The 26413-nt window shown below is 35.8% G+C and overlaps 1 protein-coding gene across 3 annotated transcripts in view; it reads right to left on the reverse strand.

Moving 5' to 3' along the window:
- The window catches only part of si:ch211-185a18.2, a 297445-nt gene that overhangs the window by 190107 nt on the left and 80925 nt on the right, over nucleotides 1-26413 (reverse strand). For all 3 annotated transcript variants that reach the window (XM_073926901.1, XM_073926902.1, NM_001258228.1), the window contains 2 exon segments: nucleotides 6658-6856; nucleotides 823-933 (listed from right to left, as the gene is read on the reverse strand). In XM_073926901.1, the coding sequence (XP_073783002.1) occupies nucleotides 823-933; nucleotides 6658-6856 (310 nt within the window).

The following is a 26413-nucleotide window of genomic DNA, read 5'->3' on the forward strand; positions in this document are numbered from 1 at the left end:
GGGGTGCCAATAAAAATCATCTCAGTTTTGTCCATATTAAGTTTTAGTGAATTTCAGGTGAGCCAATCATTAATATCCTTCACACAAGCAGAGATGTTGTCAAAATGGGCGGATGCGGTTGGAATACATACAGAGTAAAGTTGAATATCGTCAGCATAAAGATGATAGTTAAGACCGTGATGTTGTAGAATCAGACCAAGTGGAATTAGGTATACTGAGAATAATATCTCAAGTCTGCTGATGTATACTGCGAGCCACTGGGCAAACTGGTAACAGCAGAAAAGCCGTCCGTACGAAGGTAAGCGGTCAGCTAGTTAGCACGAAAAGAAACGACGCCATACCGCCCCGTAGCGTTCATTTTAAACAGGAAATGCAGGCACACGTACCTCTGGCTACATAATTCGGCATCTCCAGAAATGTATATAGAAATACGTTTTTAGAATGAAAGGTTGAAGAAATCAGTTATTAGAAATTAGTTATTATGTTTAGAAATGTATATTTAAAAAACAAAATAAATCACATCTTTGAGATTAATATGAGATAAATATTGATAATATGACAGAGTCGTATTGTTTGCTTGAAGAACATATTCACAGCTGCGGCTGAATTCGGGAGGGGTTTTGCACATTTCCTCTGAAGCCCAGGTGTAAACGAGCGATAACACTGATTTATCGGAGCGGTCTCTGAATAACAGCGGGGCTGAAATTGCAGGATACAAAAGGTACAATTGTGTCGCTCTGTTGTTGTGGATGGAAACTGCACCAGAGAGGAGGCTCGTAAAAACCTGGAACTGCGGAGGATGGGGTTGCTATGGGAACCTACCATGGAGATGGGGGTTGTGGCAGGAGGCGGGGCCGTGGCAACGGGGGCGAGATGCCTGCTCCTGCTGCTCTGGGTCGACTTGGCATTCGGCGCAGGAAACGCATCAGCAGTCTGAAAAGACAACGATGAGATGCAGAGCTTTAGCAGCAAAACATAATGTTTGGAGTGAATATGCAAAGCATGCTGGTCAATGAGGTAAATGAATAGTATTGTACTACCTCTGTATAACCTTTTTTTTTTTTTTTTTTTGCAATATGGCTAAAATTATGAAATAGAGTTGACAGGCACATAACAGTGTATTGTAAGTGACATTCCATTAAAACGAGAGGAGAGAGAGAGAGAGAGAGAGAGAGAGAGAGAGAGAGAGAGAGAGAGAGAGAGAGAGAGAGAGAGAGAGAGAGAGAGAGAGAGAGAGAGAGAGAGAAAATATAAAGCCCTACGAGACTCACTGTAGAGCCAAACATGCCTAAACATTTCTCAGTTCCAGTCAGAACAAGACAATGACAAATTAAAAATTCATATACAAATCCATATACATATATATATATATATATATATATATATATATATATATATATATATATATATATATATATATATATATATATATATATATATGTATATATACATATAAATATATACATATAGTCTGAATTATATTTTGTTATATATATTTTGTTGTTTATATTTGCATGTGTTTAGGCACAAATGGTCGTGTTTTAATTCCCTTTGCTATCAGTGCGAAAAAAACATACAATTGTTGAACAATAAATTAGAGTTAGAGTTTTTGTTCATTTGTCAAATAAACAAATTAATAATTTAGCCTATATGCTTGTCGTGCAAGTCAATGATTAAAATATGAAGGAAAAAACGATTAAAAAATATGCAAATTAAATGACGGGCAGTAATAGGTTATGACGAAATTTTTACAACCCTCTCCGTCATAATGACTGACAATAAGAAATTCTTATATATATATATATATAGATAGATAGATAGATAGATAGATAGATATAGAGATAGATAGATATAGAGATAGATAGATAGATAGATAGATAGATAGATAGATAGATAGATAGATAGATAGATAGATAGATAGATAGATAGATAGATAGATAGATAGATAGATAGATAGATAGATAGATAGATAGATAGATAGATAGATAGATAGATAGATAGATAGATAGATAGATAGATAGTCTAAAGAACAAACCATCGTTATACAATAACTTGCCTAATTACCCTAACCTGTCTAACTAACCTAATTAACCTAGTAAAGTTTTTAAATGTCACTTTAACCTGTATAGAAGTGTCTTAAAAAATATCTAGTAAAATATTATGTACTGTCATCATGGCAATTATAAAATAAATTAGTTATTAGAAATTAGTTATTACAAACTATTATGTTTTTGAAATGTTTATGTTTAGAAAAATCTCCCCTCATTAAACAGAAATTGGGGAAAATAAACAGGGGGCTAATAATTCTGACTTCAACTGTATATTTATTTCTATTTTTATTAAATATTACTGTCATTATAGACAGAGATCCAGTCTATCAACAGCAGCAAAGTATGTATTATACTGACATAAACACGGAGAGTCAGCCAGCAGACAAAACTAGCCAGAAGTGTTATTACAAATCTGAATCTGAATGACTGTAAAGAGGTGTATTGTATTTTATTCTGTTTTATTTTAATAAAAATATCAATAATATACACTACCTGATAAAATCCTGTCATTGATCCAAGTTTTAGGAACAACAAATAACAACTTGACTTCTAGTTGATCTTTTGGTATCAGAAGTGGCTTATATGAAAGAAGAAGGCCTCTAGATTATGCTTTTTTTTACCTAAATAAAATATGATCATGTCTTTTTTTTTTATTATTTAATTAGGACAGTAAGGTCTGACTTTGCTTAGACAAAAGTCTTGGCACTTAACAGAAATAATGTACAGTATAGAATATAAAGTCATAGTGCAGTGGAAAAACAGTTAATATTGTGTCTGTCTCCCATGAGCTTGGAGGACTGCATCCATACATCTCTGCAATGACTCAAATAACGTATTAATAAAGTCTTCTGTAATAGCAAAGAAAGCGTTCCAGCAGGACTCCCAGAGTTCATCAAGATGCTTTGCATTCATCTTCAATGCCTCTTCCTTTATCTTACCCCAGAAATGCTCAATAATGTTCAATGATCATGTCTGGTGACTGGGCTGGCCAATCCTACAGCACCTTGACCATCTTTCAGGAACTTTGATGTGAAGACTGAAGTATGAGGAGCGCTATCCTGCTGAGGAATTCACCCTCTCCTGTGGTTTGTAATGTAATGGGCAGCAAAAATGTCTTGATAACTCAGGCTGTTGATGTTGCCATCCACTCTGCAGATCTCTCGCACGCCCCCATACTGAATATAACCCCAAACCATGAGTTTTCCTTCACCAAACTTGACTGATATCTGTGAGAATCTTGGGTCTATGCAGGTTCCAGTAGGTCTTCTGCAATATTTGTGATGATTGGGATGCAGTTCAACAGATGATTCATCAGAAAAATCTACCTTCTGCCACTTGTCCAAATGATCAACTAGAAGTCAAGTTATTATTTGTTGCTCTTACAACTGAGATCAACGACAAGACTTTAGTCAAGTGGTATATAAATAATATATAAACATATGTATTCTTTCATTATCATTTAAAAACTCGGTCCCACTTTATATTAAGTGGCCTTAACTAATATGTACTTACACAGGATTTAATAGTTTGTTACAATGTACTTATTGTGTAAATACATGTATTTACTGTGTACTTATGCTTGTTTAAATACATGCATGTAATTACATCTGTAATTAACTTTTGTAATTACATTTGTAAATACACTGTTGATCATGCCTTACACCTCAAACCACCCTTAAACCTACCCATGCCACAAAACCTGTCCATAACCCAACCTCTATCCCAACTCAAAAGCACCACAAGTGTTCTCAAATACATTATAAACACAGTAAGTACATTGTAATTATTTTTTGATGTAAGTACATAGTAGTTAAGGACACTTAATATAAAGTGGGACCAAAAACTCTTATTAGTATTTTTTTTATTTGTTTATGTATTTATCAAAATTCCAATTGTATTTTTGTTTCTGTATATGTAGAGTATATATGTATTTTACAATCAATATTCAGATGTTATTCATTGTTTATGTAATCTCCAATGCTTTTGCAATACATGACAAGTCATGCCAATAAAGCTATTTTCAACTCAGTTCAGTTCAAGAGAGAGAGAAAGAGAGACCGAAAGCAAGAGAGAGAGAAAGAGAGAGAGCGGCCAAAGAGCATTCAAATCCTGCATCCTCAATTATATGCTAATGTGTCATTTGCTGTATGTTACATTATTCTGGGCTGATGGAATTTTTTTTTCAGCAGCAAAAGACGTGCCTGGAAACTCAATGGCTTATTGGGAGAAGCGAGGGTGACAGTAATGGATGGAAACAGGCAGTGGCACATTTGGTAAGAACGAAGAGGCGCTGTAATTTATTAGCGTGGGAGGCAAAGGGAAGAAACAATTGGGAAAAATTGGTGTCTGGTCAATGAGACACGAATGTCTCGGTTCTGTGTCTCGGGCTTGATTTCATCAGTGCTCGCTCTCCAATTAGATTAACTGGATCCGGATCTCAACACTTGGGACTGTCACTGGGCCACTTTAAATGACCTGAAACCTGCTGATCAATGGCGAGAGTTGGACAGGGTGGTGTGAACGTGCGTGTGTATTGTGACAGTAGAAGTTTGTCTGTGGGTACAGATTTTGCTCTCCCATTTAATCACAGAAAGACAGTATATATTTCACTCAGCAACAAGAGTCTTGCTTTATCTACTTATTAATTGAAAGCTCATATAAATAGTGTTTTTGTTTGGTTTGAGCATTTTAAGAATTAGTTCACTGACTGGAAATTTAAAAAAAAATTAATGTATTATATTATATTATATTATATTATATTATATTATATTATATTATATTATATTATATTATATTATATTATATTATATTATATTATATTAAACATGTAATGCATTATATAAAAAAATATCAAATGTGAATTAATATTTTGTTACCATTCAGTGTGACATTTATTTAAACATATTTATATAAAAATATTTAAATTACTTAAAATACTAAATTTGAATATTTTAAATAAATGCAAACTTCTTGAAAAGAATATTAAATCTGATATTTAATGGATATATTAAAACAACTTTAAAAAATTGTTTAAAAAAAGTTGTGGTCCTTAAATCAGAGTCTTTTAGTCTGTCAACAAATGTTTCTTGTGATATTTTTGTGATGTTTGAAACCAGTAAATAATATATTTGGTATAAAATACTATTGTAACACTGAATTGCATTTTAGTTTTTGTCCTCTGTAAATCAAACAAACGATCTGAAACAGGAGACATTTTAAATGTACAACAAATAGCTTGGAAAAAAACACTTTTTTTTGCTTTTATCACATTCAACATAACCAGGCATTCAAAATTGGTAATCATCTTGTCTGTACTATCAATATGGAAAATCCTATTTAATATTGTCTATTTATTTTATTGGTATTAAAACAAGACCGTAGACGGTATTATAAAATTACAGCATAAGAAAAATTACAGACTGTCTTAGTGTTCTTATTGTCCCACTATCCCCTCAAAATAAATTACATGAATTAAAAACAAACCTGTCCTCTGAAAATAAGAAGACAAAAAAGAAACATTAGGCTAGGTTACAAATAAAAAAGTAAATAAAAGGTAAAAAAAAATAATAATTTAATTTATTTTATCTCGACTCCAGTGACAACAAAGTTAATGCCTAGTTACTTTTCACCCACCCTGCATATTTGATGGATAGATGAATGCAAATATAGAAGATGTCATGCAACTTCCATCTTGCAAAAAAATGCAGGTAACTTGTTGTTAGAAATACCAGGCAATAGGTGAATGCTTTGTAGTGAGATGAGAGGTTAATCCTGAGTTAAAATAGTTCTGTTATAGTTCTTTTTTTGGTTTGGCATCACCTTACTCCAAAGATTGCCTCATATACTTTGATAATTTGCACCACCCATTCATCCATTCATCCATTCATTCATTCATTCATTCATTCATTCATTCATTCATTCATTCATTCATTCATTCATGCATTCATTCATTCATTCATTCATTCATGCATTCATTTTTCTTCGGCCATTCCCTTTATTCATTGGGGGTCGCCACAGCGGAATGAACCACCAACTTATGCAGTTTATGTTTTACGCAGCGGATGCCTTTCCAGCTGCAACCCGGAACTGGGAAACACCCATAAACTCTCACATTCACACACATACACTACAGTAAATTTTGTTTATTCAATTCCCCTATATCGCATGTCTTTGGACTGTGGACTGAAAACGAACCAGCGACCTTCTTGCTGTGAGGCGACCACTGAGCCATTGTGTCACCGAACTTGCTAATTTTTTTGCATTTTCCGTTATTGTAAATATTTCAATTTGGGAATTTTGTATGGTTTACACTTCATTCAATTATTTATTTTCTTTCGGCTTTGTCCCTTTATGTCTTTTTGCTTCTACCATCACATGGTAAAACTGCCACATCTTAAATGTGATCCCTTTTAACATCAAAGGGGCTGTAACAGCTTCCAATTAAATCTTACTGACCTGTTTGAAAATACTGACAAATTAGCAGAAGATACAGCGGTATATGTTTTAATTGGTTTAACATAGACCGCAGAGATCCATGCTAGTAACTTAAAGCAAAAGGCAGGGCTATCAGAGTGTGAAAGTCGGCATTGATTTCTGGAGCTCTCACCTGCAGTAGACTCCTCATCTCATTTTTAAGTCTCCCCAGATCCTGCAGCATCTCGCTGGCTTTTTGCACGGTCGTGCTGGACGATGATACATTCGTAGGTTCTCCCTGGTGCTCCTGTTCATTCTGTCCATTCACAAAAGACGATCCGTCTTCTTGTGCACTTCTAGTAACAGATGCTTTAGATGGCATCTGACTTTCCCTGGAGAAATAAAAAACAGCAGGAGGTCAGATCTGACATCTTTCGGCAGGTGTAATTGTGCATGATGCCAAATTCAACACCTCATTTTAATCCTTGATGAAAATTGCTCATTTACACGTAACACAGCAGCATTATATAAATGATTTATACATGTACAGTTGAGGTCCGAATTACTAGCCCCCCTTTGATTTCTTTTTTAATTCAGAAATATTTCCTGAATGATGTTTAACAGAGCGAGGAAATTTTCACAGTTTGTCTGATAATATTTTTTCTTCTGGGGAAAGTCTTATTTGTTTTATTTCGGCTAAAATAAAAGCAGTTTTTATTTTTTTTAAAACCATTTTAAGGTCAAAATTATTAGCCCCTTTAAGCTATTTTTTTTTATAGTCTACAGAACAAGCCATCGTTATACAATAACTTGGCTAATTACCCTAACCTGCCTAGTTAACCTAATAAACCTAGTTAAGCATTTAAATGTCACTTTAAGCTGTTTCGAAGTGTCTTGAAAAATATCTAATTTAAAAAAAAAATTATGTAATGTCATAACGGCAAATGGAAAATAAACAAGTTATTAGAAAAGAGTTATTAAAACTGTTATCTGTGGAAATGTGTTAAAAATCTTCTCTCCATTAAGAGAAACTGGGGGAAAAATAAACAGGGGGCTAATAATTCAAGGGGGGCTAATAATTCTAACTTCAACTGTATACAGTGTTTCTTGTTTTATAAATGAGGTATGTGCTGTGTAGATCATTTGTGCAAACATTAATACATAAATGTTACTTTATGAGAGTTTAATATTATTTACATTAAAACTATAGAACAATGGTCCATTAATAAAATGTTAATTCATGTTTTTACCAATATTCAGTCATAGTTCAATATTGTAATGCATTACTAAAAACCAAAGTTGTGCTTGTTAACATTAGCACTCAGTGTTAACATAAACTAACTTAAACTAATGTTATTTAACCTAAATAACCTTAACTAACGTTAAACAAGATGAATGAATACCACAAAAACAATGTTTGATGTTAGTTCATTTGTAAATACATTAACATTAACTAATGGATCACTGTTTTAAAGTGTTACCTTATTTGCTTTACGAATGCTTTAAACCAAGTTTGATTTTGCTTTATTGAAGAATGTGGCACACTGCATAGCTGATAATGCAATCAAATAATAAGAAAATTAAACAAATCAAAATATGTTGCAAAATGAAATGTTAATAGTAATAATGTTAATACTTTTAATATTCTGTGTACAGCACAGCAAAGGAACTGTTCAAAACAACAAAATTGGCTTTATATTTATGGTTTAAGTGTTAGTTGATTGGAATAACCCTGATTAGTATGATTCTGCACAATATGATGTGCACCACCAATGATCTTTCACACTTTTAGGTGTGTAAACAAGGTTTACACAAACTCAAATAAATTTGGAAAATTAATAAAATGATGTTGATGATGAAGATTGTTATTATTGTCTTTACAGATTATCTGATTAACTAGCACAAGTTTAGTTTCGTTCTAAAAAGGGGAGGGAAATGTGTTATTTTAATCCAAATGTGGACCACAAAACCAGTCTGAAAAATATTTGTGGGAATAGTCAACATTCTAGATTGTTATTTTTTGAAATTTTTCAAAAAAATCATTAGAATATAAAGTAAACATCCATTATTGTTCCATAGAGACATTTGTTAATTTTGTTCCTTAAATATCTCAAAACTCAAATTTTGGTTTAACTTTTAGAGCAAGTTTTTTTTTAATAGTTGTATCTCAGCCAAATATTGTTCCATCCTAACCAAACATTAGTGGAAAGATTATTTACAACTTTGTGTTGTATAAATCTTAATTTACAAAAATGAATACTTAAGACTAGATCCAGCATCACAAATTTCAGTAAAAGAAGGACAACCCCCAACATTTGTGTTAATTTATTTTATTTATTTATTCTTTTATTATTAAAACCTTTGGTCCCACTTTATATTAAGGGCCTCAGATAATATGTCCTTACACTGACATGAATCATTTGTTACAATATATACAGTTGAAGTCAGAATTATTAGCCCTCCCCTGTTTATTTTACCTCCGATTTGTGTTTAACGGAGAGAAGATTTTTTCAACACATTTCTAAACATATTAGTTTTAATAACTGATGTATTTTATCTTTGCCATGATGACAGTACATAATATTTGACTAGATATTTTTCAAGACACTTCTATACAGCTTAAAGTGACATTTAAAGGCTTAACTAGGTTAATTAGGTTACCTAGGCAGGTTAGGGTAATTAGGCAAGTTATTGTATAACGATGGTTTGTTCTGTAGACTATCAAAAAAATATATAGCTTAAAGGGGCTAATACTTTTGACCTTAAAATGTTTTTTTAAAAAAATTTAAAATATTCTAGCCAAAAAAAACATATAAGACTTGAAAAAATAATACTGACTTCAACCGTATGCTTTTACATTGTACTAATGCTTGATCAAATACCTGCATGTAATTACATTTGTTATTCATTTTAAATAAAAAGACATATATATATATATATATATATATATATATATATATATATATATATATATATATATATATATATATATATATATATATATATATATATATATATATATACATAATCATAAGACAAGAGATACAACTGAATAAATGTGAAAATGTAGCAGTAGAAAAGACTATTAAAAAAACAAGCTAAAAAGGTACATTTTTAGGAGTGATTTCAAAATAGGTGATGGAGCTATTCTAATCTCACGGGGCAAGGTGTTCCATAATCAAGGACTTACCACAGAAAAAGCTCTGACCCCTCTACATTTTAGTCTGGACTGAAAAAAATAATAATAATAAATAAATAAATAAAAAGAGTTTGATAACTTGATCTTGATCTTATGCTTTTAAATTGCATTATTGGATCTTGATTTTTCTTTTAATCTTAAAAAGTTAAAAAAGTGACTTTTATGAAATTATTTTTTGTTTAAAGTGACAAAGCCTGGAGTGGTTTTGTATACCACAGTACAACAACCTTGTAATAAACTACCAGTATAGTTTCAGTTATTTTACATACTTGTTTCTCTATAAATTACTTTAAACTACTAAAATGTCAATAAAAGTCACTTTGTTAAACTGCAAACTGCAGAGTCGTATTTTCAACATTAAAATTCAACAGAGCAAAGATAAAGTTTTTTTTTTTTTTTACAGTGAAGCTATCTTTACCAAACTACACCATTTTCTCACAATTCCCCATTCTCCAAGTTATCGCTATTACTCAGCACACTAAAACTGCACCATATCCAGCTAAAGCAAACTGAGGTCATCCACCAGTGACGTTCACCTGATTCATCAGAGGAGGATGAGCGGTCACCCTGAAACACTGCTGGAGGACGTCTGCTAATCCGCCCTCTGCACTCACTCCTACTGTCTGTCTGAGTGTTTACACCACATTTCACATCATGAGCAGTATCAGCCGTAAAAGCCCAATCAGCTCAGATTGAAGCTGAAAAATGTATTTATATTGGCTGTAATGAAGGGACCTGCGAGCCCTCAGCTGAAGGGGTTCATCGGGTTCCAGCCAAGGGCTTTTAGTCTGGCCTGTTTTTACAGTCTTGGGTTGCCAGCTCATCTAACGTTACTGTGAAGGCCATTTCTCCAACACTGCAGTGCTTGTCCAATGTTGCGGCAATTAATCACCCGGAGACGGGTTCAGTGTGCCAAGATCATGCTAACCAATTTAAAATGATACAAAAGACACTTTTTAGGCTGATCGCACATACTTTCCTTGACATGCAGGGAGCGAAGGAGGTTATTTAAACAATCTGTTCACTTAATGAGCTGGTGCAGGTTTGCAAATCTTACAGGCTGAATCTGATGGAAATGTCATATTTCATATTTCACATTCAAATGAAATGAAAACAAATAAAAGATGACATTTTGCATTAAATAGTAGAGTTTTTTTTTTCATTGTGAGATTTAAGCACAAGATCCCCCACGAACAGCATTAAATACAAAAAAAAAAAAGGATATTTAAAATGAGGAAAGGGATTTGCTTTCGATAGTGCTTACAAAAATTTATAACGATAATGAAAACAATGAAGTATTTTCACTGTCTTACAAACTTCAAGCATCATAGTGCAGCCTCAAAATATTAAGATTAACATATGTGTCAGCCACATAAAATACAATACAATGTACAGTACAAGTAATATGATTCGTAATTACTTTACATATTATATTCTTATATATTATACTTAATATATTATATATTTTTAATTATATATATAAGAATAATAAATAATATGCACCCAACGGCCACTTTATTAAGTACATCTTTCCAACTGCTTGTTAACGCAAATTTCTAATCAGTAAATCACATGGTCAAGACGATCTGCGGCAGTTCAAAACGAGCATCAGAATGGGGAAGAAAGGTGATTTAAGTGACTTTGAATGTGGCATGGTTGTTGGTTCCAGACGGGCTTGTCTGAGTGTTTCAGAAACTGATAGTCTACTGGGATTTTCACGCACAACCATTAGAGAATAGTCTGATAAAGAGAAAATATCCAGTGAGAGGCAGTTCTGTGGGCGCAAATGCCTTGTTGATGCCAGAGGTCAGAGGTGAATGGCCAGACTGGCTGCGGCTGATAGAAAGGCAACAGTAACTCAGCCACTCCTGTCAGCTAAGAACAGGAAATGAAGGCTACAATTTACACAGGCTCACCAAAACTGGACAATAGAAGATTGGAAATTGTTGCCTGGTCAATTTCTGCAGCGATATTCAAATGGTAGGGTCAGAATTTGGCGTCACCAACATGACAGCATGGATCCGTCCTGCCTTGTTTTAACGGTTCAGGCTGCTGGTGGTGGTGTAATGGTGTGGGGGATATATTCTTGGAACACTTTGGACCCGTTAGTAACAACTGAGCATTGTGTCAATGCCACAGTACTGTTGCTGACCATGTCCATCCCTTCATGAAAACAGTGTATCTATCTTCTGATGGCTACTTCCAGCAGGATAATGCGTCATGTCATATAGCACGAATCATCTCAGACTGGTTTCTTGAACATGACAATGAGTTCACTGTACTCCAATGGACTCCACAGTGATTTGCCTCAAGGATGTGCAGCTGACAAAGCTGCAGCAACTGTGCACTGCTATCACGTCTATATGGACCAAAATCTCTGAAGAATATTTCCAGTACCTTGTTGAATCTGTCACAAAGGATTAAGGCAGTTCTAAAGGCAAAATGGGTCCAACCCAGCACTAGTACAGTGTACCTAATAAAGTGGCCAGTGAGTGTAGATAAAATAATGATAAATAATATTATATATATATATATATATATATATATATATATATATATATATATATATATATATATATATATATATATATATATATATATATATATACACACACAAACACACACACACACACACACACACACAGATCACAATAAGTATATGAAATATCATTTCACCCATATTTTGTCATTTTATAAGTAATACATAAGCTGTCTTACATATAACTCATAACTGTACATGTAATTTGATGCAGACTGAAATAACACATCTTGTTTTTGACCCATATATAACAGCTTTTAATGGTATAAAAATGGTATACAAAGCATAAATTCTTAATAGGTCTAAAAATATAATTGAATCATTCTAAAAGTGTGATGCCAGGTCACCTGGACGTGTCCTTGACAATTCTGAGATTTAGCCCATGAAATTTTTTTCATGTACAGAGCTCTGAACGCTGTCCTGTGGGTTAATATGGGTTTCGTGTTTCTCTAATTGCTTTTTCCCACAGGTTGGCCCTTACCTCACAGGCTTGTTTTTTGTTTTTTAAGATCCATGTTCTCAGTTAAAGCCGCACAGAGAGAACAGACCTGTCATGTGAGAATGCACAGCGAGGAAAATAAAGTGCTGAGCTTGATTACTTTATTTAGAGAGAGGAGCTGGTGGAGCAACAAAGAAGAGAAGACGAAGCGTGATCAAAATGAGAAAGGAAGAGAAGGAAACTGGAACAAGGAAGAAAGTGAAATGAAATACAAAGAGACAAAGAGAATGGCAAAGGAGGGACAGAAAAGGTTCCCAGAGCTAAGTTCGAAACAAATGTCAGAGCTAAAAGTCAGACAGTGTCCGCTCTCAAGAGCCGAGCAAAAAAAAAAAAAGTGTCGTCCAGCATTTTGCAATCACATCCGACATTTATGAAGCTTCATGGTAAGAAATGGTTAACAAACATCTACACACTCGCTCTCGTCAACACTCCGCACAGAAACGTGTCTATTTACTCCACTTCACACACAGTGAGCCATTCATTCTGCCTGCGCACAAAGAACAGAAGCCAGAAGAAGCTCTGTTTTAGAGGAAATTGTGTAGGAAAGCATGTTCAGTCGTGGCGTATGCAATATAAACAGAAAAAATGACATGCCATAAACCTTCATTAATGAAAGAATTTCCTTTATTTGTAGATTTAAAGAGATAGTTCATACATAAATGTCTTCACTAGAGAATTTATTTTAAAGAAAGCTGAAAAGCCATTTACAACAATAGTACATACTATAAATACTATGAAAGTTAATGGTTACAGGCTTGCATCTTTCTTTAAAATACATTCTTTTGTGTTTAAAAGAAACTCATAAATGTTTTGAACATGTAAAGGGTCAGTCAACGATGATACAATTTTAGTATTTGAGTGATCAAGCCCTTTAAAGGCAATATAAAGGATTTGTGGTGCTTTTAGCTTTTATAATGGGATAAATCTTGGGGAAAAGGCATTCCCACGGAGCCTGAAATGAACCATTGGGATTTGACTGTATAATAAAACTAAAACTCTGTAGTAAACAGATGATATGTAAGAGATAATGTACACGTACACGCTCAGAAATAAACATATGCAAACTGTCACTGGGGGGATATTTGTTCAGCTCTGTACCTGAAGTGTACCTCAGAGGTATATCCTAAAACATTACACATTTATATATATTTTTAGACATAAATGTGTATCTAAAGAACAGCTCACGTCCCTTTATTTCACATACTTGAATAAATAAAATTATTTTATTTTAAGTGTACACTCAGCTGGTTGTTCTTGCGGAATAAAGTCATACAAGTTTTTTAAGAACAAGTTTGAAGGGCTTTATGCTGCTAAAACAACAGGCTGGATTAATATTCTCCTGCATATTACACAAAACTAAACAGATACACACAAAGCATCTGATCTTGATCTGAGTTTTAAATTCAGTTGGCTGTTATCTGAGAATATGTGATTGACTAATCAGAATCAACTATCCAGAGAGCCGACTAACAGGATACATTAATGATGCCAAAACCAAGTGGCTTGTTGATGTTGATCAGTTTTACTTTAAGTGACAGTTCACCAAAAACTGAAGATTCTGTCATCATTTACTCACCCTAATTTATTTATTTAATGTATTTGTTCCAGTTTTAGTTTATTTATTCTGTCGAACACAAGAGAAGATATTTTGAAGAAAGTTGGAAACCTGTGAGCGCTAACTTTCATAGTATTTGTTTTTCCTACAATGCAAATTAATGGTTGTGTTTTCTTTACTTTGTGTGTTCAACAGAAGAAAGAAACTCAAACCGGTTTAGAACCAAATAAAAACTCAAAAAGGTTTGGAAACATTTAAGGGTGAGTGAGCAAGTTTTTTCGGGGTGAAATATCACTTTAAACTAAATGTCTGTAAATGTAATCTGCGAGGAAATCGCATGTGTCAGTATAATAAATCTGCAAAGATCTTATTCTGGAATAGTCACAAAACACTACAAACACAACTCATCCAGGAATCATCCCCTTGGAAGAAAAAATACTTATATATTCAGGATACCGTGACATGTAAAGTTAAGAAAGAAAACTCAGGACTACAAGCCATGTCACCCTGCAGCCCAAGACCGGTTACTCACTGAAGCCAAGCAGGACTGAGCCTGAGACCACATGGGAAAACTAGAAGCTGTTAGTGAGGCCAGCAGGGGGCGCTCAGCCTGTGGTCTGTGTGAGCCCTAAAGCCTCAGTATAGTGAAGGGGACATTATACTGCCAATAAAGCCGCCTTTCCACTGCACATGACAAGCGACAGACCAGAAGTCATTCATTTCCAATGGAGAGTAGTCCGAGAGCTGCATGGAGTTCTCATTATTTCTATATGTGGAAAATTCGGATCCGGTTTGAACTCCTGCAACTAGACCGAAAGCGACCGGCCGACCGGATGTGATGTATTCCAGAATTGTCCAAGCAGGTCCATGCGTGCGAGATGAAAAAAAGAATAGAAAGAAATTCCAACCAAATGAGTAATAAAAATGTATTATTATTTTCTTATCTTGTCTCCACATTCCCTCAAAAAATTTTAGTAGTCTATGATGAGTTTCTAGTATTCATTCATTCATTCATCCTTAGTTCTTGCTTTTGCATTCCTTATTTCGGACAACAACCCGAGAATCAGCTCCCATGGAGCACAAAAAAACTGAATATTCTTTGCAACTACCACAAAAGGGCGTAATCCAACAGTTGTGCCTGAATGTCATGTGCAGTGGAAAGGCAGCTTGAGCATCGTCTTTCAGATGGGATGGTAAACCGAGGTCCTGACTCTTCTCGTAAAGAGCAGGGGTGTAACCTGGCCAAATTCCCTCCATCTGCCTTTATCATGGCCTCCCAATCATCTCCATCCACCGAATTGGCCCTATCACTATCTCTCCACTCTCCCTATAGCTGGTGTATAATGAGTGCACTGGCACTGTTGTCCTGTAGCTGCCATCGAATCATCCATGTGGATGCTGCACACTGGTGGTGGTGTGGAGAGCTAACTAATCTGGTATACGTTTTAACGCAGTGCATGCTCTTCCAGACGCAACCCACTACTGGGAAAAATTATTTAGCAAGTAAAATAAAAAATAAATGACTTTGCAATTTTTAATCAAAATATAAAACAACATTTTTTTAATTATTTAATATAAAAAAGCCCTTATACTGCTATAGATGTACAGCCAGACAAACCAGATGTGAAACAACCAAACCGGAATGCTCTCGAGCATGCAGTCAATGAAAATGTACGATGCAATAAAATTTGACTGCGACTCTTGACAAGAACATCCTAAATTATTGACAGTCGACTGCTTCCAAACATCACAGCTCTTATAAAATGCCCTTAAGTGACAGATATGATACCAATGAAAAAATTCCAACTCTCTCAAGGTTACCCGTCTGATGTTGGAAAGCCTGCGTTAACCCGAGACAGTGTTGTGTTTGATCCATTGCTTGGCAACAGATGCACAACAGGCAGATGCATTAGACATCCGTCTCATCAGAGCAGCCTTTCTGTCCCCAGGTTTCATCTGCTGACAGGAAGCCAGGAAAGGAAACAGGTGCTATTTTTTTTTTTAGCCTTTTTAGGGGCTTTCCAATAAATAAACATGAAGGCGAGAGCAGTGCTGCATGGTTGTCCTGATGTATTCCACACAGCACGCTTCCCTCAATCAGTCTTAAGACGCCACAAAAGGATCTAATCCATTTGAAGAGGGAGATGTCGGGCTTTTTTGATCTTGCTGAAATTGATTAGGGTGTAGATATGGAAAGGCAGGGAAGGAGAACGCCGAGCTAGAGGTCGTGCGATGCTAATGTCTCCTTCAGTGAAGAAAGACTTGGTTTCTTAGCTAGATTGTGTGGTGTTTAATGAGCACCCAGGATAGTGTGTGCTGTCAGGAATGATTGGAAGGATGATGTCCTTTTGATGCATATGGATTTTTTTTTTTGGTCGTGTGGAGGCTTGTTTGTATGCCAATATGAAAACATAATCAATAGGTGACACTTGTCAGATCGTCGGGCATAACAGTTACACATTTTGAATATTTCCCAACTTGAGTATTGACTTTCTGTCGGCTGCGGATAAAGAACGCTTTATCAACGCGTGCCACATTTTCAGTCTATCATCCAAACATCGCCTAAGGTTTAACTCGATGAGACACCAAAGCTCGAGTTTGAAGAAACAGTGTTTTTTTTGGGGGTTTTTTTTGTTTTTTTGAGGAGGACTACAGAGAGAGAACGATTCATTATCCAAAAATAGAACAAAGGGCGAAGAGGAAGATGTGTTTTCCCTATTCGTCCAATCAGGGCGCTTCGTGTCTGACTTCATTTGTCTGTCACTGCAGATCTGGAGCAGGAATGAAAGGGGGAAAAAAACCTCGATCTGAATAGGTGAAAGGATGGGGTGGAGGAAGGGTGAGGTTTCCCACTGTTCTCACCTCTATTCCTCGGGAAAAAGGCAACTGTGAGCCGCAATAATGTGGCTGGAGGAAGCCGAATGAGCTTCAAACGTGAGGACTAGTGAGGAGATAGCATTGGTGAGAGGAAGAGTGAAATGTCAGGGGCAGGTGGGTTATTCTTTGTGCCTTGGTGCACCTCATGGAGGGTCAGGGAAAGTGGGGTAAGAAAAAAGCAGCAGGGTTTCAGACAGCTGACTGTATTTAAAAGGTGACCGCACACTGTTTTGATTGACGGTCCTCACTGTTATTTAATAAAACAGCCAATTCAACACAAATTAAAAGCTAAAGAGACAAAATACTGGGCAAAATACACATATTGGGCAGCACAGTGGCTCAGTGGTTAGCACTGTCACCTCACAGCAAAAAGGTCACTGGTTCAAGTCCAGGCTGGGTCAGTTGGCATTTCTGTGTGGAGTTTGCATGTTCTCCAGGTGCTCTTGTTTCCCCCAGTCTAAAGACATTTACTATAGGTGAAATTGATGGACTAAATTGGCCGAAGTGTTTGTGAATGCGAGTGTATGGTGGCTTCTCAGTACTGGGTTGTGCCTGGAAGGGCATCCGCTGCCTAAAACATGTGCCAGAATAGTTGGCAGTTCATTCCGCCGTGGCGACCCCTGAATATACATACAATATTTCAAAAACATCAGCAGGACTGTATGGACTAGTATGAGCAGTAAAAATATGGGTTGTTGTAACCCAACAATGGGTCAAAAACAAATAAACCCAACTGTTGGGTTTAAAAGCGTAATTTAAATTCAATTGAAAAAATGAACCCGGCAATGGGTACGTCTATAATTGACTCAAAATTGATTAAGTGTGAGCCAGTGACCCAGCATTTATTAGTGGGTAGTCTAGACCATTGGTTCTCAAAGTGGGGGTCGGGACCCCCCGAGGGGTCGCGAGGCAATGAAGGGGGGTCGCCTGGTGATTTCCAAAAATCTATTTATTTTTATTAAACCATAAGAATTAACATATTTTATCCATAACTATACTGAAAATAAAAATAGTCGTTTATAGTTACTATAAACTATATAGTTACTATAGTAGCTTATAGTTACTAGTTCTATAGGATTGCGCCCCCTAGGGTAATTACATTATATTAAAGGCAGCAATAGCGTCAGATGCATTTTGATTTTATAACATCAGGTTATACTTTCTGGCACATTTAAAGCACTGACACAAATTTAATTGGTGTGTCTGCGTCATTGCATGCAAGGTTTCTGTATTTATAACCACCTCAGAGGATATTGGGGGTCGCGAGTCACTGGAATTGTTATTTTGGGGGTCGCGGGCTGAAAAGTTTGGGGACCCCTGGTCTAGACGATGTTGATTATACACAAAACCAAATGAACCCACTGAAAAAATATTTATATAAACATGCACGCACACACACAAACGCAAATGCAAACACACACAAGAATCTACTCTTTCTCTTTTAGACCAACGTCTAAAATGGATATCCCACTACCATACCACTCACACCATCTTACTCAAAAGAAATGTAAAAATAGAAGTAGTAGTAGGACTAGTATTAGGCCCCGTTTACACTTGTAGGTTTTGGTTTTAAAACGCTTAAGTTTTGCTACGTTTATGCATTCTAACCAGACTACCCCGGAGTTTTTGAGCACTGAAATCTTTTTGAAAACAATGGAGAGGCTGTGGATAGGGGAAAACGAAAACATCTGAAAACGGAGGCTGGAGTGCAGACAATCTGATATCTGGCTTTTTCTCAATATTAAGTGCACAAGGTTCAGTCTTGTACCCTTTCCTTTAAAGTTCAGAATTCGCAAGTTCGATATGGAAAACAAACTCCCGAGGACACGACGTGTAAAAACAGTGTACTTTATAACGTCATTCACATTACCCTTTTTCCCATTTTAACAATAAAATAACATATGATTCATGATATAAGGAACTGCCTATTTTGATTTTGATATTAGCAACTTAACAGACAGTAAAAATGTTAAGGCATTGTGTTGCTACTTATTTATATGACTGTCACCTTCACTGTATGCATTGTTTTAACAAAACAGAGGCTTCGAAAAATATTAAACATACCCCGTCTCTTTTGCTAAATATCAGTTTTAATCAATAATGCCCATTCTAAAAGTATAATGTACAATATGTTTCTAAAATATAGGAAATAAAAGCAAGCAATCAATGTAAGTTTACATAAATTAATGTATTAACTTATCTTTGCGTTCAGCCAATACGCATTACCTGAGAACAAATAATAGATTCAAAAGACCATCAGATAAGAGACAAGATAAATTAAATATCACGTTAGACAACTACAGTAAGATGAAATCCACCGCAAGATCCTTGATGAACTGTCCGACCTGCGCTGCTCTCACCCAGGGAGGTGTGCTCAAAGCACCCGCTGACTGCCTGGAGCTCAGATGTGAGCATACGCTGCAGCACAGGAATTGTAATTACTAAGTAGTTTTAAAAATATGTGCTTTTACTTTTCCTTGAGTACATTTTTAGTCCAGTATTGGTACTTTTACTCATACTTTCCTTCAACCTGCAGTCACTACTTTATTTTTTCATGTCTATGAGGATTAGAAAAATCAGTCCTGTGATTTTTGTCAAGTCAAATTGCACAAAGAAGGTAAATTGCATCATAATAAACTACCTTAAGACATGGATGCTTTATAATTGCAGTAAACTGTTTGGAAGCAATAAAAGTGTCCAAGAAAATGTCCAAAATCTTTACACGCATTGATCCAGAGACTGTTAATATGCATGTCACTGATAAGAAGATGTCGGATGTTTACTATATGATGAACAAAATGGACTTAAAGACCCAGCAGGCACAAGACGTCTACATAATGTCACATGGATGTTGTATTCCAACAGCGTGGGGATGTTCCATTTTGTTTGGAAATAGGGTATATGCCGAGCTAGTGTTGTTCCCATGCTGATACACTTCCGGTGACCTGTTATTGTGAACTTTTTTCCATTTTTTACAGTTCCTTATACAGTATCGATGTTGTAATGTCATTAAAATACATTCAGTTAAATAAACTTTAGCATTTATTTGGTTGCTCAAGTGTAAAACGAGACAAAAAGCTGTTTACTCGCACGCGCTCGTCAGAATCGGCAGGCTAACGCAGAAGCTCCATTGAATATTCTGGGGTAAAATAAATGCTCATATTATAAAAATCGGATATCACTCAGCTAGTGGAAATCGCTGATTTTTAAAGAAAACAGACCTTACACGCACCGGATTTTGCATTGGCATTCAATTTGCCGGAAGCGCTTAACCCAGGTTACTGGCAAAATAAAAGTCCTATTAGCATGCTTTGGCATATACCCCATAACAATTGGGTTTACATCAGAACCCAACGTCAGGTCAACGCTCAACATCCAACCAAAAATCAACCAAATATCAACGTCTAAAGATGTTACAGCTTGACGTTGTGTGGACGTTACCACTATGACGTCTATCAGAGGTTAGATTTTGGTTGCCATACCTGACAAGACAATGTCAGTATTTGACGTCAATATGAGGTTGGTTTAAGATGTTGCCTCAAAGTTGGATTTTGGTCACTTTCAACACAACCTAAAATCAACCAAATATCAACGTCTTTTGAAAACATTATTGGACATCAAAATAGCGTTGTACTTAGACGCTGGTTAGACATTAAATTTTGGCCACCTGACGTCACAACCTAAATCAAACCTACTATTAACATCTTATGACGTTGTGTGCCTGCTTGCCAATAACTAAATGCACTACAGAATGTTACGTTTACACTCATCCACAAATTACATGTAAATGCATCATCAAATATGATTTTTCAGTACTCTTTACACCACTGGAAACTATACATAAAAGAAATAAACTAAATAATAGGATAAGTAGTAATAGTAATAGTTTGATTGCGGTGTTTACATGTCTGTACTGCACTGCAATGATGCGACTAAAATAGGCATACTCCACATGTCTTAATTCGTTTTCGGTTTAGTTCGATTATGACTTTAGTCGGATTAAGGTCATCAAAAATCACTGTTGACATGGTAGACTCTTAATCAGAGCATTGTCTTAATCGTATTGGTGTCCATGTAAACATGAATGAAGACTCTTGACTGTAAAACGAATCCACCTTTTGGTATAAATAAAGTAACCAAATCTATATTAGTATTGCATTCTGAACAAAGACTATATAACTGGTAGAACAACTAAGCTTCTAGATTTCCCTAGGTAAATAAACACACACAAGACATAAAAAAAACACTACAGATCATCCTGGTAAAAAATAGAGCCAATGCCTCCTATAAAGACCCGTGCAAGCATTGGAGTAACAGAGCACAGCTATTTTTCTGTGCTGTACATTAGGCAGGAGCCATCATCCATCATGCGGACCTGCGTCTGCCCAGCTGCTGGGTAAACCCCGCTCATCTAAATGTCATCTCGCACACACACAGACCCAAGCATCGCCGGCTCTCTTCGCCAGACCAGCCGCAACAGATGTGGCCCCGGCTCTCGCTATTTAAATCCGGCCACCTGATGCCTGAGGCTGCATTGTGAAGCCCTGGAGGCACAGCATGGGTGAGCTCAAACCCTTCACACACATTTATCATGATTTGTACAGGGTGCCCTGCTTGCTTTAACACACTTCATCATATCTGTATTTGCAGATGAACAAGTTTTCAGATCAAGTATGAAGTTTAAATGTGCTTTAAGTCATGATGCTGAATGAGATTCTTCTTGATTTGATATTGATAATAATTTTAGGATTTGATCAATACATCTTTATTAGGGCTGTCGGTCAATAAAAAATTTTAATAAACTAAAAGCTGCACTTATAATAATCATAATAATAATAATAATATTAATAATAATAATAATTTTGGGTTGCGGCTGGAAGGGCATCTGCTCTGTAAAAACTTGCTGGATAAGTTGGCGGTTCCTTCCGCTGTGGCGACCCCGGATTAATAAAGGGACTAAGCCGACAAGAAAATGAATGAATAATAATAATAATACTAATAATGACAAAAATGTTGAATTATCTACTATATAAAGGAAACCAAGCAAGTTCACTGTCAACTTCCATAAAGCAGACAAAGCTGAAATTGGATATTCCAAATTGATATTTATTTCCTCTCCTCTAGAGATAGTGTAGGAAATCTTGGGAGAAACCAAGAAATGTAATTTAAAAGCAATTTTACAGGACAGAAAACAGTTGGGCCTGAAGGAGAGGAACAGAGAGAGGACAGAGCCGAATCCGGCACTGAAATGATGAAACTCTCCACTGAATTACTCCTCTTACAATCCCTCAAGGTTTCCGTCACATTGTGCGCACATAAGTCACGTTTTTTTTTCTTCTTCTTCATGTTCTACCAGAACAGACATTTTAACTCCAAACCGAAATTGCTGCTGGGCAAGGCCAAAAACGTATGGGTGGCAGAACATGCATGTTACCAAAAAAAGGGATTATAAAATTTTTTCATCCAAATTATAATCAAAAATAGAAAGTTGAAAAGTTTGATGAGATTTTCTCATGACTTTATTTTAAATTCATACTATTAACAAAGGCTGCATTTACATAATTCAAGTAATCCGATTTTTTTTCTTCTATGTGGCACAGATCGGACATGGCCAATGTTTATGCATGATGGAAAAATAAAAATAAAAAAAATTGCATGGAATCTGATTTACTCAAATTAGATTCAGGCCTTGTTCATATGCGGAAATTTATCTAATATATAACGGATCCATGCCCTCGTGTCTGCAGGTAGATCAAATTTTCACCTGTCAATGCGAGTCGCGCATCATTAAAAACCATAGTGAATGACGTCAACTCTGACGCTTTCATTTCAGAACAGACTTCAGCAGAGACTAAAACCTTACATTTCATATACTAGGACAGAATAAAGCTTTTATATTGTCAAGTAGCACAAAGAGCCTATTTAAGCATGTTAACAAAAACGACAAAAAGAGAGAACACAACATCCGCCCCGTAACCAATATAAAACTATTAAATACATCACATGCATATAGTGGTTTTAAAAAAGCCTAGATTAAAAGATGGCGGCCAAATGAGAACTTTCTGTCATAAACTATAGTAAAACAAATTGTCAAAAAGAATTTAATACAAGAATGGAGAAAAGGGCGCTCTTTTATTATCAGCTGTCAGTCAGCGCTTGCTCTTTTTCCCTGGTCATTGAGTCTCGTCATTGTGTGCAGTGTAAATGCAGACAATCGGATACGAGTCACTTTTAAAAGATGATGTAAGCGTAAAAACAAAAAGTCGCAACATAGGAATTGACCATCAATATCTGCAGTGTAAATGCAGCTAAAAACAATTTTAAATGAAGGGGTGTTCATAACCCTTTATAATTATTTGCAACTGTCATTAAGTGTCATTCGTTTTAATTGCATTTTAAATGCTAAGCTGACATTGTTTGTTAACTTGACATAAATGTGCAGCACCACAACCTGTTTTCATGACAGCTTGACATTAGCAGGACAACAAAACTTGTCATAAATCTGTCATGATTGTCATGAAGCCATAATAAAGATGTCATCCTTAACGATTTTTTGGACCTCAGTTAAAGTAGTATAAGCTGAATTTGTCATTAAAATGTGAATAAATATTAAGGACGCTCTTAAAAATGATTGACAGAGTGAGATTTTTGTGACAAATACAGTTTGTTCCACTGAAAAAAAGTGATCAGAAAAATATTCATGACACAAAAATAATGACTCATGACAATTATGTTTATGACAGGTTACGCTGTCTTGGTAATGTCAAGTTGTTACGACATTAGCCCCATTCACACATATAGACCTTTCCGGAAAATTACCGGCAATTTTCCGGAAAGGTTGTAAGTGTGAATAGGTCCTTTTTGAAAATACCTGTAAATTTGTTCTGGCTATTTTCCTGAAAGAGAAGTTGTAACATTACCGGTAATTTGCCGGAATGCATCAATGTGTGAATGCAGATGGAAGATTGCCGGAAAGAGAGCGTGCACGTTTAGAACGTGCTGACGTGAGACGTCTGCTTTAACCAATCCTAACAGTCAGACGCATTCACATCCGCGCGGTTTATGAGAATAAAAACCTTTAAATATTTTCCCAGACGCATTTAGCTGCTAGAAGTTAGTCAGATCACGTTTATATGTTCTTCTTTATGTCAACTGTGTAAATAATCATCGATAAGATGCTTATGATAGGCCGCTGTTTGTTTACCTTCAAGCTTTGCGTTTGCCCGTGAAACAGCCGTAAACGCCAGCACACACATATTATGAACATCTCGACATGCGAAAGTGATCCTCCACATGTTTTCATCAAAGTTGTTCACAATACTGATCATCCACAGAGTTTGTAATGTAGTCAAATGTTTACAAATACAAGCGCAGCCGTTTAGAGCTCATTTGTGGTGAATGATGTCAGAATTTACCGGTATTTTGGAATGGATGTGTGAACGGTCTTTTCTGGAAAAATTCCGTAACGTCCTCGCATGTGTGAACAGCGTTTTTTTTATTTACTGGTAAAGTCGTTCCGGAAATTTTCCAGATATTTACCGGTATCACTGTGTGAAAGGGGCTATTGATTAGGAATGGTTGTGATGTAGTATCAAGTTGTTAAAACAAACATATGTCATCTTTGCATTTAAAATGCCGTAACTGAACAAATGACACTTTGATTGCATAATATCTCACAACAGACGCGGAACTACCCAGACTGCTGACACCCTTCATTCGCGCGTCAAATTCACTTCACAATAGATGCAGATTTTCGTCAAGGGCGGGGCTTTTGTATGGTAGCTCTAGCTTCGTTGCTAAATAGATAACATTGATTTTATTAAGAGAATACCTGAGTTTAAGCGCTTTAGGAAGGCTGAAAAATAGCGTACATGTAAGTTCATCAACTCCTCCAGAAACTGTACCTGGATGATGGAAGCTTTCAGCATTGCTTCAGACTGAGCTGAGACCAGTTTGATGAACTAGATTTCCCCTCTAGACGCCAACAACAGACACTACGTCATAATCACTACAAGAGCAAGCTTATGATTGGTTAACGCGGCGCAAACATCCACTGAAATTCAGATTTTCCAACTCAAGCCATTTGCGCTTCAAACGCATCAGACGCGCAATATGCTCAGCTCATGCCACTACATTTGTGCAAGTCGAGTGAATCGCACCACCTCATCTGCACGAAACACACAGCAGGATGTCTATTCGCGTCTTTGCAATGACTTAACATGTAAATTACTATGAATGCAGAATTATGAACTCTCTTTTAAATTAAGTGTTATCCAAACCATTAACTAAGACTACAGTAAGAAAGGATTTGGTTTAGGTTAGAATAATGGACATAGAATAAGATAATATTTTATAAGTACTTATAAATAGTTAATATCGTAATAATAGATGAAAAATAATAATAATAATATCTTATCTTATTAATTAATTATCTTAATAATAATAAGAACATGTAATAAGCTAGAAGTTAATACTGGGAATTGTTACTTAATCGAAAATGTTTCCAATTTTATTGTATGTTTTTGAAAAGAAGAATCTGATGTTTATCAAGTCAACAATAACACAGTAAACAATGCATTTGCAAAATATTACAATTCAATTACTTGTTATGATGTAATATATTCATTCATTCATTTTCCTTCGATTTAGTCCGTTTATTTATCAGGAGCTGCCACAGTGGAATGAACCGCCAACTATTCCGACACACATTTTACACAGCGGATACCCTTCCAGCCGCAACCCAGCACTGGGAAACCCACACACTCATTTACACAAACACACACGCACTAACATACACACACACTCAAACAACATGTCTTTGGACTTTGGTAGAAACCGGAGAACTCGGAGAAAACCCAGGCCAACACCGAGAGAACATGCACACAAAGAAATGCCAACTGGTCCCGCCAGGACTCGAACCAGTGACCTTCTTGCTATGAGGCGACAGTGCTAACCACTGAGCAACCGTGCCGCCATGTAATATATTTTATAATGTATTATTTTAATTGTGGACCATGTCAATGATGATCTATTTACTGCTGACACCAAATTGTGAACGCAACTGGATAAATAAAATGGTACTACAGTATCTATTCCAATTTGATGTGCGCAGCATAATGAGGGTTATAAGAAATGCCTCTTCACAATGATAAATAATGAACCAGACTATAACATTTCAAATAATTTACAAGCCTCTATAGCAGTTAAGATGATTACTTAAGGCAGGGGTGTCCAAACTCGGTCCTGGAGGGCCGGTGTCCTACATAGCTTAGCTCCAACT

Source organism: Danio rerio, chromosome 17 (genome assembly GCF_049306965.1).
Source record: "Danio rerio strain Tuebingen ecotype United States chromosome 17, GRCz12tu, whole genome shotgun sequence".
Lineage (NCBI taxonomy): Eukaryota > Metazoa > Chordata > Actinopteri > Cypriniformes > Danionidae > Danio > Danio rerio.